General features: G+C 35.8%; 3 protein-coding genes across 3 annotated transcripts; all 3 read left to right on the forward strand.

Annotated features, from left to right (window-relative positions):
* Window positions 1–457: 457 nt before the first annotated feature.
* On the forward strand, window positions 458–2,181 carry LOC109586239 (neurotrypsin-like). The gene is made up of 5 exons (XM_020002413.1): window positions 458–464; window positions 1,155–1,316; window positions 1,685–1,852; window positions 1,912–2,039; window positions 2,131–2,181. The coding sequence occupies exons 1-5, from the start codon at window positions 458–460 to the stop codon at window positions 2,179–2,181; spliced, it is 516 nt and encodes a 171-aa protein (XP_019857972.1).
* LOC100638486 (deleted in malignant brain tumors 1 protein-like) lies at window positions 1,118–6,847 on the forward strand. Its single transcript, XM_020002415.1, has 16 exons — window positions 1,118–1,316; window positions 1,685–1,852; window positions 1,912–2,067; window positions 2,131–2,289; window positions 2,381–2,542; window positions 3,399–3,557; window positions 3,638–3,796; window positions 3,849–4,007; window positions 4,088–4,246; window positions 4,299–4,457; window positions 4,538–4,696; window positions 4,749–4,907; window positions 4,988–5,146; window positions 5,199–5,561; window positions 5,799–5,954; window positions 6,098–6,847. Exons 4-16 carry the CDS (start codon window positions 2,181–2,183, stop codon window positions 6,727–6,729), a joined length of 2,694 nt encoding a protein of 897 aa, XP_019857974.1. The 5' UTR covers window positions 1,118–1,316; window positions 1,685–1,852; window positions 1,912–2,067; window positions 2,131–2,180; the 3' UTR covers window positions 6,730–6,847.
* A 120-nt stretch (window positions 6,848–6,967) lies between these two features.
* On the forward strand, window positions 6,968–10,954 carry LOC105314437 (deleted in malignant brain tumors 1 protein-like). Its single transcript, XM_020002414.1, has 10 exons — window positions 6,968–7,046; window positions 8,063–8,224; window positions 8,675–8,842; window positions 8,915–9,076; window positions 9,125–9,283; window positions 9,366–9,521; window positions 9,583–9,741; window positions 9,786–9,944; window positions 10,124–10,279; window positions 10,396–10,954. Exons 1-10 carry the CDS (start codon window positions 6,968–6,970, stop codon window positions 10,581–10,583), a joined length of 1,548 nt encoding a protein of 515 aa, XP_019857973.1. The 3' UTR covers window positions 10,584–10,954.
* Window positions 10,955–11,944: the final 990 nt, after the last annotated feature.

Genomic DNA, 11,944 nt, shown 5'->3' on the forward strand with positions numbered 1-11,944 from the left:
ATGGGCACGAGACTAATATCAGTTGGTGCATACATGTACGTGTCCTTGGTTAAAGCTTGTGATTGTGCTGTGCTATCCTTGTTCAATATAGGCACTTTATTCATGTTTTTTATAAATAGGTTTTTATGGTCAATCATGTACCTATAGCCGGAAACTTTTGAGGGATTAAACTTTCGCGATTCCGCCCCAAAAATCATTATTGTGGATTTAATTTTTGCGAATCAAAATTAAGCATTCCGCTACCTTGTACCGTATTATCTAGATTTTTTCGGATTTTAATTTCGTAGATCTGATAAAACCCCCAAAACAGCGAAATTTATTGGCATTAAAAGTTTCCAGCTATATGGCATGTACACCTATCAGTAGCTATGCGTCCTGTATTAGCTTGAACCATGAAGGAAAGAATTGTGTTTGATGTGTTGTGTGTGTGTGTATGTGTGTCATCTTTTGTGTTATCATGTCATGTCAGTGCATGTGGTTTTGGTTCAAAGTTGATGCTGTGTCATTTCCCATACCCAGGGCCGTAGCCAGGAACTTAAAACGGGGTTCGGAAATTGCTGCGCGCGAAGCATGCAGCGAAAATTTTGGCGAAATTGGGCGTGGTTGGTAGGCGTGGTCTTAATTTACGCATCTCAGCCATGTGCTGACTCAGCTAAAATGGCTATCTGTGCTTCTCGCTGTTACCAAAATGCTAATCCTTCTTTTGCAGTGCTGTTCTTCATGACAGGAGCTAATCTAAAACTTTTTTGCAGCTACAACAGGGGGTTCGTCCGAACCCCCCCTGGCTACGGGCCTGCATACCAAACATGCTTTTGACATTTATATTCATGAATATGACAAAGGTTAATTTGCAAGAGTACATATGTGACTATTCACTATGGAATTCCCCATCCTCTCTTAAAATTTGGCAGGCTCATTATTATATCATGTACATGTACATGTGCACTATTGCACTTTTATCAAAACAAGCACATACTCTTTACTATATGCCTTATTATACATGCATATACAAATGTACATGTACTCACTCTACAACTTTTAGTTGTACTTTGATTGATACTGGAAGGATAACTTTCCCATCCCAATTGTTATACCCCATTGATATTACTGCTAATATATCAACTCTTTATAAGTGATCTTACTTTAATTGTTAGGTCAATGTAGTCAGGGTTCACTTCGTCTTGTCAATGGTGCTTCATATCATGAAGGTCGCCTTGAGATATGCTATGGTAATAGCTGGGGAACAGTCTGTGATGATGGTTGGTCTAATGCTAATGCTCAAGTTGTATGCAGACAGCTTGGATACCCTACTACCGGTAAGCTTGTAGCTATGAATCTTATAATATAAATTTCAGTGTAAAACCATACTAGCTCGACTTGTTAAAAAGGTCAAAACCTTTATTATGCATGTAATTTTTACATAGCTATTAAATTCAGTAAGTAAAGTTTGTCCTATAAATAAACATTAGCTGGGAGGACATTTCTGTAGTTGAATCACATACTTGAAGTACTTACGATGTGTCAGATACTGATAATAGCTTGTTGTGTAAAGAATTGAATGAGAGTGAAGGGTTTACTAACATGTACATCTATCAAACAAATGATAATCAAATCAATCCTTCAAAGCATCACACTCTATAGATGTAATCTATAAACAAGTATTATTTTCATTTTTTAATTTCAGGTGCTTATTATCGTGGTTCAGCCTACTTTGGACAAGGGACTGGTAGTATAGTATTAGATGATGTTAGTTGTGATGGTGATGAAACATCTTTATACCAGCAATGCAGTCATAGATCTCCTCTGTCACATAATTGTGGTCATAGTGAAGATGTTGGAGTGGTTTGTCCTGGTATGCATAAATCATGATAATGCTGTTCATTATGTCATTTATTTAATTATTTATTTCAGCACCATTTGATGGTTCAGTTCGTCTTGTTGGAGGATCCAACAGTTCTGAAGGACGTGTTGAAGTATACCGTAGTGGATCATGGGGTACTGTCTGCGATGATTTATGGGACTATAGGGATGCTACTGTTGTATGTAGACAGTTAGGATATGGATCAGGTATTAATATTACAGCCTCACATATTACAAATAATATTAAGTTTCTATTATATCACTTTTTAGGGACTTCATTTAGTAGTGCATATTTTGGACAAGGAACAGGAAGCGTATTAATGGATAATGTTGGTTGTACTGGATATGAATTATTTCTTACCAACTGCTCTCATATAACTTCTCATAATTGTGTTCACTCTGAGGATGCTGGAGTTAGATGCTCACATAGTAAGGATTATACTATAGTAGTAGCTGTTGATTCAGTTATGATGTACATGTACATGTACTTAAATTCTGATGATTTTTTTATTTTTTACAGTTTGCTTTGGTGGATCAGTTCGTCTTGTTGGAGGATCCAACAGTTCTGAAGGACGTGTTGAAGTATGCAGTAGTGGATCATGGGGTACTGTCTGTGATGATTCATGGGACAATATTGATGCTACTGTTGTATGTAGACAGTTAGGATTACGACATGCAATAGGTAAGATAATGTTTCAGTCTTTTTTTATAATAAGGGTTCTCCCATAGTGCTAAGCTCAGTTTTTTGAGGAATTTTAAACTACCGTATAGTCAAAAATTTTCATGGCCCAAAAATTTCATGGATCCATTCAAAAATCAATTTCGTGGCTTTAATTTTCGTGGTTTTCTACTTTTTGGCCATTTTGAACCGTATTGAATCAATTTTTGTGGATTTTATTTTTGTGGATTTTGAAAAAGCACAAAAAATTTTGGGCCACGAAAATTTTTCGCTATATGGTACATAAAAGTTGCTCAAAAATGCCAAATATACCTTACTGCCACTGGTATTTTGTCAATCATGATAAGGATATAATTCCTATCATGTTTTCTGATGCATATGCTGTATACGTTCAAATTTTCAAGTGTTTAAAATTTCGTGTTTTCAATGAAATGTGCTCAAAAGTTAATATTCATGTGAGCTAATTTTTATGTTCTGGCCATAGTCTACATACAATAGAATGGCATTAGAGGTGGTTTAAATTTTGTGGATTTAAGGTGAGCACAAAAATAATGAAATTTAATGCACCTCAAAAATTAAGACACGTACAGTACATTTTCTTATGTTGTGTAGAAAGTTTGATCTGATTTCAATCAGAAATCAATTTTTTATTAATTTCTAAAGTATTTAGCCAAGTTTTGCTAAATTTTGAAAAGGAGAGAGTTTGCCATTTTTATAATTTTTTGATACATATACTTGTTCTTATGTTATGTAGAAAGTTTGTATCAAACTTGGGTTTAGTATGAATTTTTAGAGTTGCTCCATATTTTATGCAGCTCAATTTGTAAATAATAATAGTATATATTAAATATCACTATAGGGATTGCATATTTTGGAGCATATTTTGGACAAGGAACAGGAACTATACTAATGGATGATGTTCGTTGCACTGGATCTGAATTGAACCTTACTAGCTGCTCTCATACAACTTTTCATAATTGTAGTCATTCTGAGGATGCTGGAGTTAGATGCTCATACAGTAAGGACTACATGTATATGTAGCTGTTCATTTATGTGATACATTGTCATTCCTTATTAACTTTTGAAATGATTTTACAGTTTGCTTTGATGGAGAAGTTCGTCTTGTTGGAGGGTCCAGCAGTTTAGAAGGACGCATTGAAGTATGCAGAAATGGATCATGGGGTACTGTCTGTGATGATTCATGGGACAATACTGATGCTACTGTTGTATGTAGACAGTTAGGACTTGGATCAACAGGTATTAATCAGTTGCTTGTAGTTATATGATGGTTTATTAATAAATTCTATAGGGACTGCATTTAGTAGTGCATATTTTGGACAAGGAACAGGAAGTATACTAATGGATGAAGTTCGTTGCACTGGATCTGAATCAAACCTTACTAGCTGCTCTCACAGAACTTTTCATGATTGTAGTCATTCTGAGGATGCTGGAGTTAGATGCTCATACAGTAAGGACTACATGTATATGTAGCTGTTCATTTATGTGATACATTGTCATTCCTTATTAACTTTTGAAATGATTTTACAGTTTGCTTTGATGGAGAAGTTCGTCTTGTTGGAGGGTTCAGCAGTTTAGAAGGACGCATTGAAGTATGCAGTAGTGGATCATGGGGTACTGTCTGTGATGATTCATGGGACTATAGGGATGCTACTGTTGTATGTAGACAGTTAGGACTTGGATCAGCAGGTATTAATCAGTTGCTTGTAGTTATATGATGGTTTATTAATAAATTCTATAGGGACTGCATTTAGTAGTGCATATTTTGGACAAGGAACAGGACGCATAGTAATGGATGAAGTTCGTTGCACTGGATCTGAATCAAACCTTACTAGCTGCTCTCATAGAACTTTTCATGATTGTAGTCATTCTGAGGATGCTGGAGTTAGATGCTCATACCGTAAGGACTACATGTATATGTAGCTGTTCATTTATGTGATACATTGTCATTCCTTATTAACTTTTGAAATGATTTTACAGTTTGCTTTGATGGAGAAGTTCGTCTTGTTGGAGGGTTCAGCAGTTTAGAAGGACGCGTTGAAGTTTGCAGTAGTGGATCATGGGGTACTGTCTGTGATGATTCATGGGACTATAGGGATGCTACTGTTGTATGTAGACAGTTAGGACTTGGATCAACAGGTATTAATCAGTTGCTTGTAGTTATATGATGGTTTATTAATAAATTTTATAGGGACTGCATTTAGTAGTGCATATTTTGGACAAGGAACAGGAAGTATACTAATGGATGAAGTTCGTTGCACTGGATCTGAATCAAACCTTACTAGCTGCTCTCATAGAACTTTTCATGATTGTAGTCATTCTGAGGATGCTGGAGTTAGATGCTCATACCGTAAGGACTACATGTATATGTAGCTGTTCATTTATGTGATACATTGTCATTCCTTATTAACTTTTGAAATGATTTTACAGTTTGCTTTGATGGAGAAGTTCGTCTTGTTGGAGGGTTCAGCAGTTTAGAAGGACGCGTTGAAGTTTGCAGTAGTGGATCATGGGGTACTGTCTGTGATGATTCATGGGACTATAGGGATGCTACTGTTGTATGTAGACAGTTAGGACTTGGATCAACAGGTATTAATCAGTTGCTTGTAGTTATATGATGGTTTATTAATAAATTTTATAGGGACTGCATTTAGTAGTGCATATTTTGGACAAGGAACAGGAAGTATACTAATGGATGAAGTTCGTTGCACTGGATCTGAATCAAACCTTACTAGCTGCTCTCATAGAACTTTTCATGATTGTAGTCATTCTGAGGATGCTGGAGTTAGATGCTCATATGGTAACGATTATACTGGTAGCTTTTATACTTATATCTTTTTTGCAGTTTGTATTGATGGCTCAGTTCGTCTTGTTGGAGGATCCAGCAGTTTAGAAGGACGTGTTGAAGTATGCAGAAATGGATCATGGGGTACTGTCTGTGATGATTCATGGGGTACTAATGATGCTACAGTTGTGTGTAGACAGTTGGGATATGGTGTTACAGGTATATGTGCAATGTATATACTTTATGATTGAGTTATAGGTTGAAAGCTAAACCTCAATTCTACATATAGGCTACCACCTATAACTATAATTATAACTTAAGTTTAATTTCAATTTGCAGCAAGTTAAATGTATGCCTTTGTGTATAATAATACTATTTGACTCAAGTCCACATGAAATTATGCATGCATGCTGAAATGAATATTCAATAAATTTTTTTGCATTATAATTTATACAGGGACCCCATATAGTAATGCATATTTTGGAGCAGGAACAGGAAGGATATTAATGGATGATGTCCGTTGTACTGGATCTGAATCATACCTTACAAACTGCTCTCATACTACTAATCATAATTGTGTTCACTCTGAAGATGCTGGAGTCAGTTGTGCAGGTACACAATAATAATGCTAGCACATCATGTAACATGTACCTTACATAATTATGATTTATTTATGACAAAATTCTTTAAACTCCTATTATCATGTGATACCTTAAATTGTGAAGTAGCATAACTTTATTATCTTTATTCTGCAGACTTTGGTGCATCAGTAGGAGCTATCATTGGAGGAGTAGTCGGTGGTATTGTTTTCCTAATCTTTGTAGCTGCAGTGATTGTTATATGTGTAGTTGTATTACATTCCAAATCAAACCGCTCCAGAGCTAGAGCCAGGCAAGCAGCTCCTGCAGTTCAAATGACATCACTTCCAGCACAAACTACTAGTACTACAACTGGAGCTTATACACAATCCCAGCCTAAGGCAGAAAATCAACCTCCTCCTCCATCTTACTCAGATTATATGAAACAGCAGACACGACCGACTGCACCAATAGCTTATCCTGGTTATGCTGCACCAGCAGGCTACCCTACACAAGGATATGGTTATCCTGTCCAGGGTTATCCTACACAAGGCTATGGTTATCCAGCTCAAGGTTATCCTGCTCAAGGTTATCCTGCACCTCCTCCACAGCAGCAGGGTTTTGCTGTACAAGGATATCCTCAACAGGATTATTCTCAAACTGGTTATCCCCAGCAAGCACCTTATCCACAGCAGCAGCAAGAAGCACCAGTTGGGTATCCACAGCAGGAACCACAAGGATATGGAGGAACAAACCCTGGTACTGATGAGTCTACTGGCATTCGTGATGAACCACCACCTCCTTATTGAGCTCATTGATGTGTTTCATTTCACATTTTATATTTGTCAGTAGAATAGTGTGTCCTTATATTCAGTATAATTATCAGTTTTGTATTAAATATAAATCGATATACTTTCACAGTAAAAATCCATTTGAGATTTAGATCATACCGATTGGTGGTGATGACACTCCAACAGACAGAGGATTGTGACATTCAGTATTAAGGTGTGGTTTGGCAAAGTAAGCCATCAATTGGCAAGCCAGATTATGTTGCTGCACTCTACTGCTAAGAAACATTTCCTTTTAGTCTTACTTTTGGTCTGTTTGAATTTCATTCATATTAAAGGTAAAGTGGTACTCTAATCTTTGAGTCAGTGCATGGTTCTAGACTATTGCCACTGAGTATATATATATGTATATGCTGCAGGTCTTCAGTTCAAGCATAAACACTTTACTGTGGTTCAACTTCAAGCTTATGATTGTACTGTAGTATACTTGGTCTCGAGCCAAATGTTGTCAAAATTGAAAGGAGAAATCATTTTTATATCTTTTCTTCTGCTGCGCCGGTAGGAAGTTGGATCAAATTTGAATTTTTTACAACTTTTTAAAGTTGTTAAAAATTGTGTCTCCCAAATTTTGTCAAAAATGACAAATAGAAGATTCTTCTTTTTTTTGTAATTTTTTCTGATACATAAAAGCAAAGGCATGTACTTAAGTTGCATAGAAATTTTGAGCCAATTTCGATCAAAATTCCATTTTTCAAAGCTCTCAGGCCAAAGTCCTTTAACTATTGTGCGCCAAATTTTGCCAAAAATGGCTAGGAGATAAGTCAGCATTTTAATAATTTTTTTCTGATGCGTGTACATGTTTTATGTTTTTAGAAAGTTTGAGCAGATTTTGATCAAAATTTGGATTTTTTTACAAATTTTAAAGTTGCTTTAAAAGCCAAGCACTGTATTGTGGTGCTTGTCAACTCATCAAGCATGCTGTTTAGCTCACTCAGTTATAATGTATTGTGGCTGGGAAACCCTCCAATTGATGTTTGTACATTTTATGGTCATTCTATCAATAGATAAAAGCCCTTGTAGTACTTAAAGGTACATGTGTGTGCGTTACCTTTAGTTTATTGTCATGTGATGTTTTTGCTGTGTATCTACATATGTAATGTCATTTCCCATTATCCTATATCAATCATGAGTGAGGTCATATTGCATTCATGAATGTGGCAAGTGTGAAATTACAGAAGTACATATGTACCTTTTTCATCATTGACAACAATAACATGCATCTACACCTTGAATTGTTATGCCTCAAAATTACTGTTAACCAATTCCATATTAATGATCTTACTATAATTGGTAGGTCAATGTAGTCAGGGCTCACTTCGTCTTGTCAATAGCATTTCATATCATGAAGGCCGCCTTGAGATATGCTATGCTAATAGCTGGGGAACAGTCTGTGATGATGGCTGGTATAATGCTAATGCTCAAGTTGCATGCAGACAGCTTGGATACCCTATTACCGGTAAGCTGGGAGCTATAATATAAATTTTAATAACAATACGCTATAATCAAAGGTCAAAATATCAATGTAAATAAATGTTACTTTCATTAGCTGGGTGGACATTTTTGAATGCATTTGTATTTGAAGTACTTAGTGACATTAAAGTGGATCATTAGTGGCTTATTGTGCTTAGATTTTAAAATACCATATAGCTGGAAATATTGGCAGTAGTATAGTTAATATTGGTGGATCAGTAGTTGCTCACTAAATATGTCTTTTGCTTCATTCTGAGCATACTTGTGAGTGCTCTGCTGATTCCAAATTTTTAACTCCTGTCAATGCTTCCAGCCAATTTAATGAGAGTTTACTAACATGTATCAAACAAATGACAATCAAATGATCCTTCAAAGCATCACATTCTATAGATGATATGACTAATTAAAAAGTATATTTTTCATTTTCTACTTTTAGGTGCTTATTATCGTGATCAAGCCTTCTTTGGACAAGGGACTGGTAGTATAGTATTAGATGATGTCAATTGTGATGGTGATGAAACATCTTTATACCAGCAATGCAGTCATAGATCTCCTCTGTCACACAATTGTACTCATAGTGAAGATGTTGGAGTGGTTTGTCCTGGTATGCATTAATAAATTTATAATTGCTAATGCTGCATGCACACTTATTGTTATTCTTTCTTATTTATTGCAGGAGCACATTGTATTGATGGAGCAATTCATCTTGTTGGAGGATCCAACAGTTCTGAAGGACGTGTTGAAGTATACCATAGTGGATCATGGGGTACTGTCTGTGATGATTTATGGGACTATAGGGATGCTACTGTTGTATGTAGACAGTTAGGATATGGATCAGGTACTATATTACAAAACCTTTCAATCCTTCTATTATATCACTTTTTAGGGACTGCATTTAGTAATTCATATTTTAGACAAGGAACAGGAAGCATATGCATGGATGATATTGGTTGTACTGGATATGAATTATTTCTTACCAACTGCTCTCATACAGTTAATCATAATTGTGGTCACTCTGAGGATGTTGGAGTTAGATGCTCACATAGTAAGGATTATACTATAGTAGTAGCTGTTGATTCAGTTATGATGTACATGTACATGTACTTGAATTTTTTATTTCATTACAGCTTGCATTGATGAATCAGTTCGTCTTGTTGGAGGATCTAACAGTTTAGAAGGACGTGTTGAAGTATGCAGTAGTGGATCATGGGGTACTGTCTGTGATGATTACTTGGACTATAGGGATGCCACTGTTGTATGTAGACAGTTAGGCTATGAATTTGGTAAGGTATTAATTTTATAGTTTCACATTTTATTAAAACTACTAAATATTAACTGTTGTAGGGACTGCATTTAGTTTTGCATATTTTGGACAAGGAACAGGAAGCATAGTAATGGATAATGTTATTTGTACTGGGTCTGAATCATACCTTATTAACTGCTCTCATACAACTAATCATAATTGTGGTCACTCTGAGGATGCTGGATTTAAATGCTCATATGGTAAGGATTATACTAGGAGTCCAATACTTTTATCTGTTTTTCAGCTTGCTTTGATGGATCAGTTCGTCTTGTTGGAGGATCTAGCAGTTTTGAAGGACGTGTTGAAGTATGCAGTAGTAGATCATGGGGTACTGTCTGTGATGATTACTGGGATACTAATGATGCTACAGTTGTATGTAGACAGTTGGGATATTATGTTACAGGTATATAAATAATCTTAATGTTCAAAAACTAACTGTAATCATTTGGAGTTGCTTAATTTTGATTGAAGGAAGCAAGTTTAAGCCTTTGTGTTTATATAATAGCAAATACTTGACTTCAAGTCTATATACATGCATAGTTACTTAAAGGAATATTCAATAATTTGTGGTATTATAATTAGGGCCCCCATATTTTGGAGCATATTTTGAACAAAGAACAGGAAGCATGTTAATGAATAATGTTGGTTGTACTGGGTCTGAATCAACCCTTACTAGCTGCTATCATACGACTAATCATAATTGTACTCACGATCAGGATGCTGGAGTCAGTTGTTTAGGTGCACAGTAATAATCTACATAAAAATACTACATGATAAGATTTTTGACTTCTTACAATAGATTATATAAACCATAATCATTGCACACAGAAATTAACATAATATTTCATTTGCAGGCTCTCCTGGTGTATCAGAGCCAGGTGTACCAGCAGAATTAATTTTTATAGGAATAGTTGGTGGTCTTGTTTGCCTAACTGCAGTGATTATTGCATGTATAATTCCATTACATTCCAAATCAAACTCCTCCAGAACCAGGCAAGACGCTCCTGCAGTTCAAATGACATCAATTCCAGCACAAAACTAGTACTACAACTGGAGCTTACACACAATCCGAGTCAGATAATTGACCTCCACTTCCATCTTACTCAGATTATATGGAACAGCAGAAAGCCACAACAGACTGCACCGATGGCTTATCCTGGTTGTGCTGCCCCTTCACAAGGCTATGGTTATCCTTCACCTCCTCTACAGCAGCAGGGTTTTGCTGTACAAGGATATCCTCAACAGGATTATTCTCAAACTGGTTATCCCCAGCAAGTACCTTATCCACAGCAGCAGCAGCAAGAAGCACCAGTTGGGTATCCACAGCAGGAGCCACAAGGATATGGAGGAACAAACCCTGGTACTGATGAGTCTACTGGCATTCTTTTATTTCAATAGTCTATAATTGTGAATTAATAATGAATTAAGTAATGGTTGTTTTATATTGGGGAAAAAACATAATAATAATAACAAGTGATAAATGTATCCTATTGTCCTATGATATTCATAATTATGGTTTCGTGTGTATGTTCACACTTTAGGGTCAGTAGTGTTGGTGTACTGGGTCATCGTCATTAAGTGGTTATAGAAAAGAGAGAGCTTAAGTTAAGCTATAAGTTTTAGATTTTGACCCTCTGGAGTAACATTTATAACATTAATTCGTGACGCGCGCGCGCGCGCGGATTACTGTTGACCACTACTCCCAATTATGAAAGGTGTGGTTTGTCGCAAATGAATTCATGATGATGATGCTCTACAGCTCGATCTACAGAGGTTGCTGCTCCACCACTAGTTTTCGTTCTCCTGAGAGATTTTTCCTCTTAATTGTGCTTGTGGTCTGTTCCCATTTCAGTTTCATCAAAGGTAGTTCTACTAAATATTAAATGGACTGCTAAATTTTTACCATTAGCTTGTAAGATTTTTTGACCTGGCCGGGTTCATAGGCTTTTATGGTCAATCATGTCTGTACAATGACTATGACTCAGCTACATGTAATATCAAAATTCTAATTTTGTTGTTTTTATGTTATGTATCTAGGTTGTGTGTGCTACTTTCTTTATTGTCATTTGTGATGTTTGGTTCAAAGTTGAACATGTTGATATTGTATTCACTATATATGATGTCATTAAGTGTCATTTCCATACCAATCATATTTATGTGATTGTATCATTGTAATTGCATAAGTTCCCTCTATGTAACTCCCCTCTCCTTTTTGTCGTTGACATTAAAATTTCTATATACTAAATCAGGGTTTCCCATAGGATTTTTACGTAGTTTTTGTCAGTCAGTCAGTGGATTGTCGTGTTACTCAAAATTAGGCCAAAATAAGTATACAGGGTATTTCTACAAAAATCAAAAGGAGAGAATTCACCATTTTTATAATTTTTTATAATACATATACAT

The sequence above is a fragment of the Amphimedon queenslandica genome, unplaced genomic scaffold (assembly GCF_000090795.2).
Source record: "Amphimedon queenslandica unplaced genomic scaffold, v1.1 AMPQUscaffold_12919, whole genome shotgun sequence".
NCBI lineage: Eukaryota > Metazoa > Porifera > Demospongiae > Haplosclerida > Niphatidae > Amphimedon > Amphimedon queenslandica.

Coding starts and splice junctions, on each gene's coding strand:
- LOC100638486 (XM_020002415.1), top strand. CDS start 2,181: ATGGATAATGTTGGTTGTACTGGATATGAATTATTTCTTACCAACTGC. Junction 4,247..4,298: donor GTTAGGACTTGGATCAGCAG/GTATTAATCAGT, acceptor TAAATTCTATAG/GGACTGCATTTAGTAGTGCA. Junction 4,908..4,987: donor TGGAGTTAGATGCTCATACC/GTAAGGACTACA, acceptor ATGATTTTACAG/TTTGCTTTGATGGAGAAGTT.
- LOC105314437 (XM_020002414.1), top strand. CDS start 6,968: ATGTTGCTGCACTCTACTGCTAAGAAACATTTCCTTTTAGTCTTACTT. Junction 9,077..9,124: donor ACAGTTAGGATATGGATCAG/GTACTATATTAC, acceptor ATCACTTTTTAG/GGACTGCATTTAGTAATTCA. Junction 9,945..10,123: donor GTTGGGATATTATGTTACAG/GTATATAAATAA, acceptor TATTATAATTAG/GGCCCCCATATTTTGGAGCA.
- LOC109586239 (XM_020002413.1), top strand. Junction 1,317..1,684: donor GCTTGGATACCCTACTACCG/GTAAGCTTGTAG, acceptor TTTTAATTTCAG/GTGCTTATTATCGTGGTTCA. Junction 2,040..2,130: donor ACTATAGGGATGCTACTGTT/GTATGTAGACAG, acceptor ATCACTTTTTAG/GGACTTCATTTAGTAGTGCA.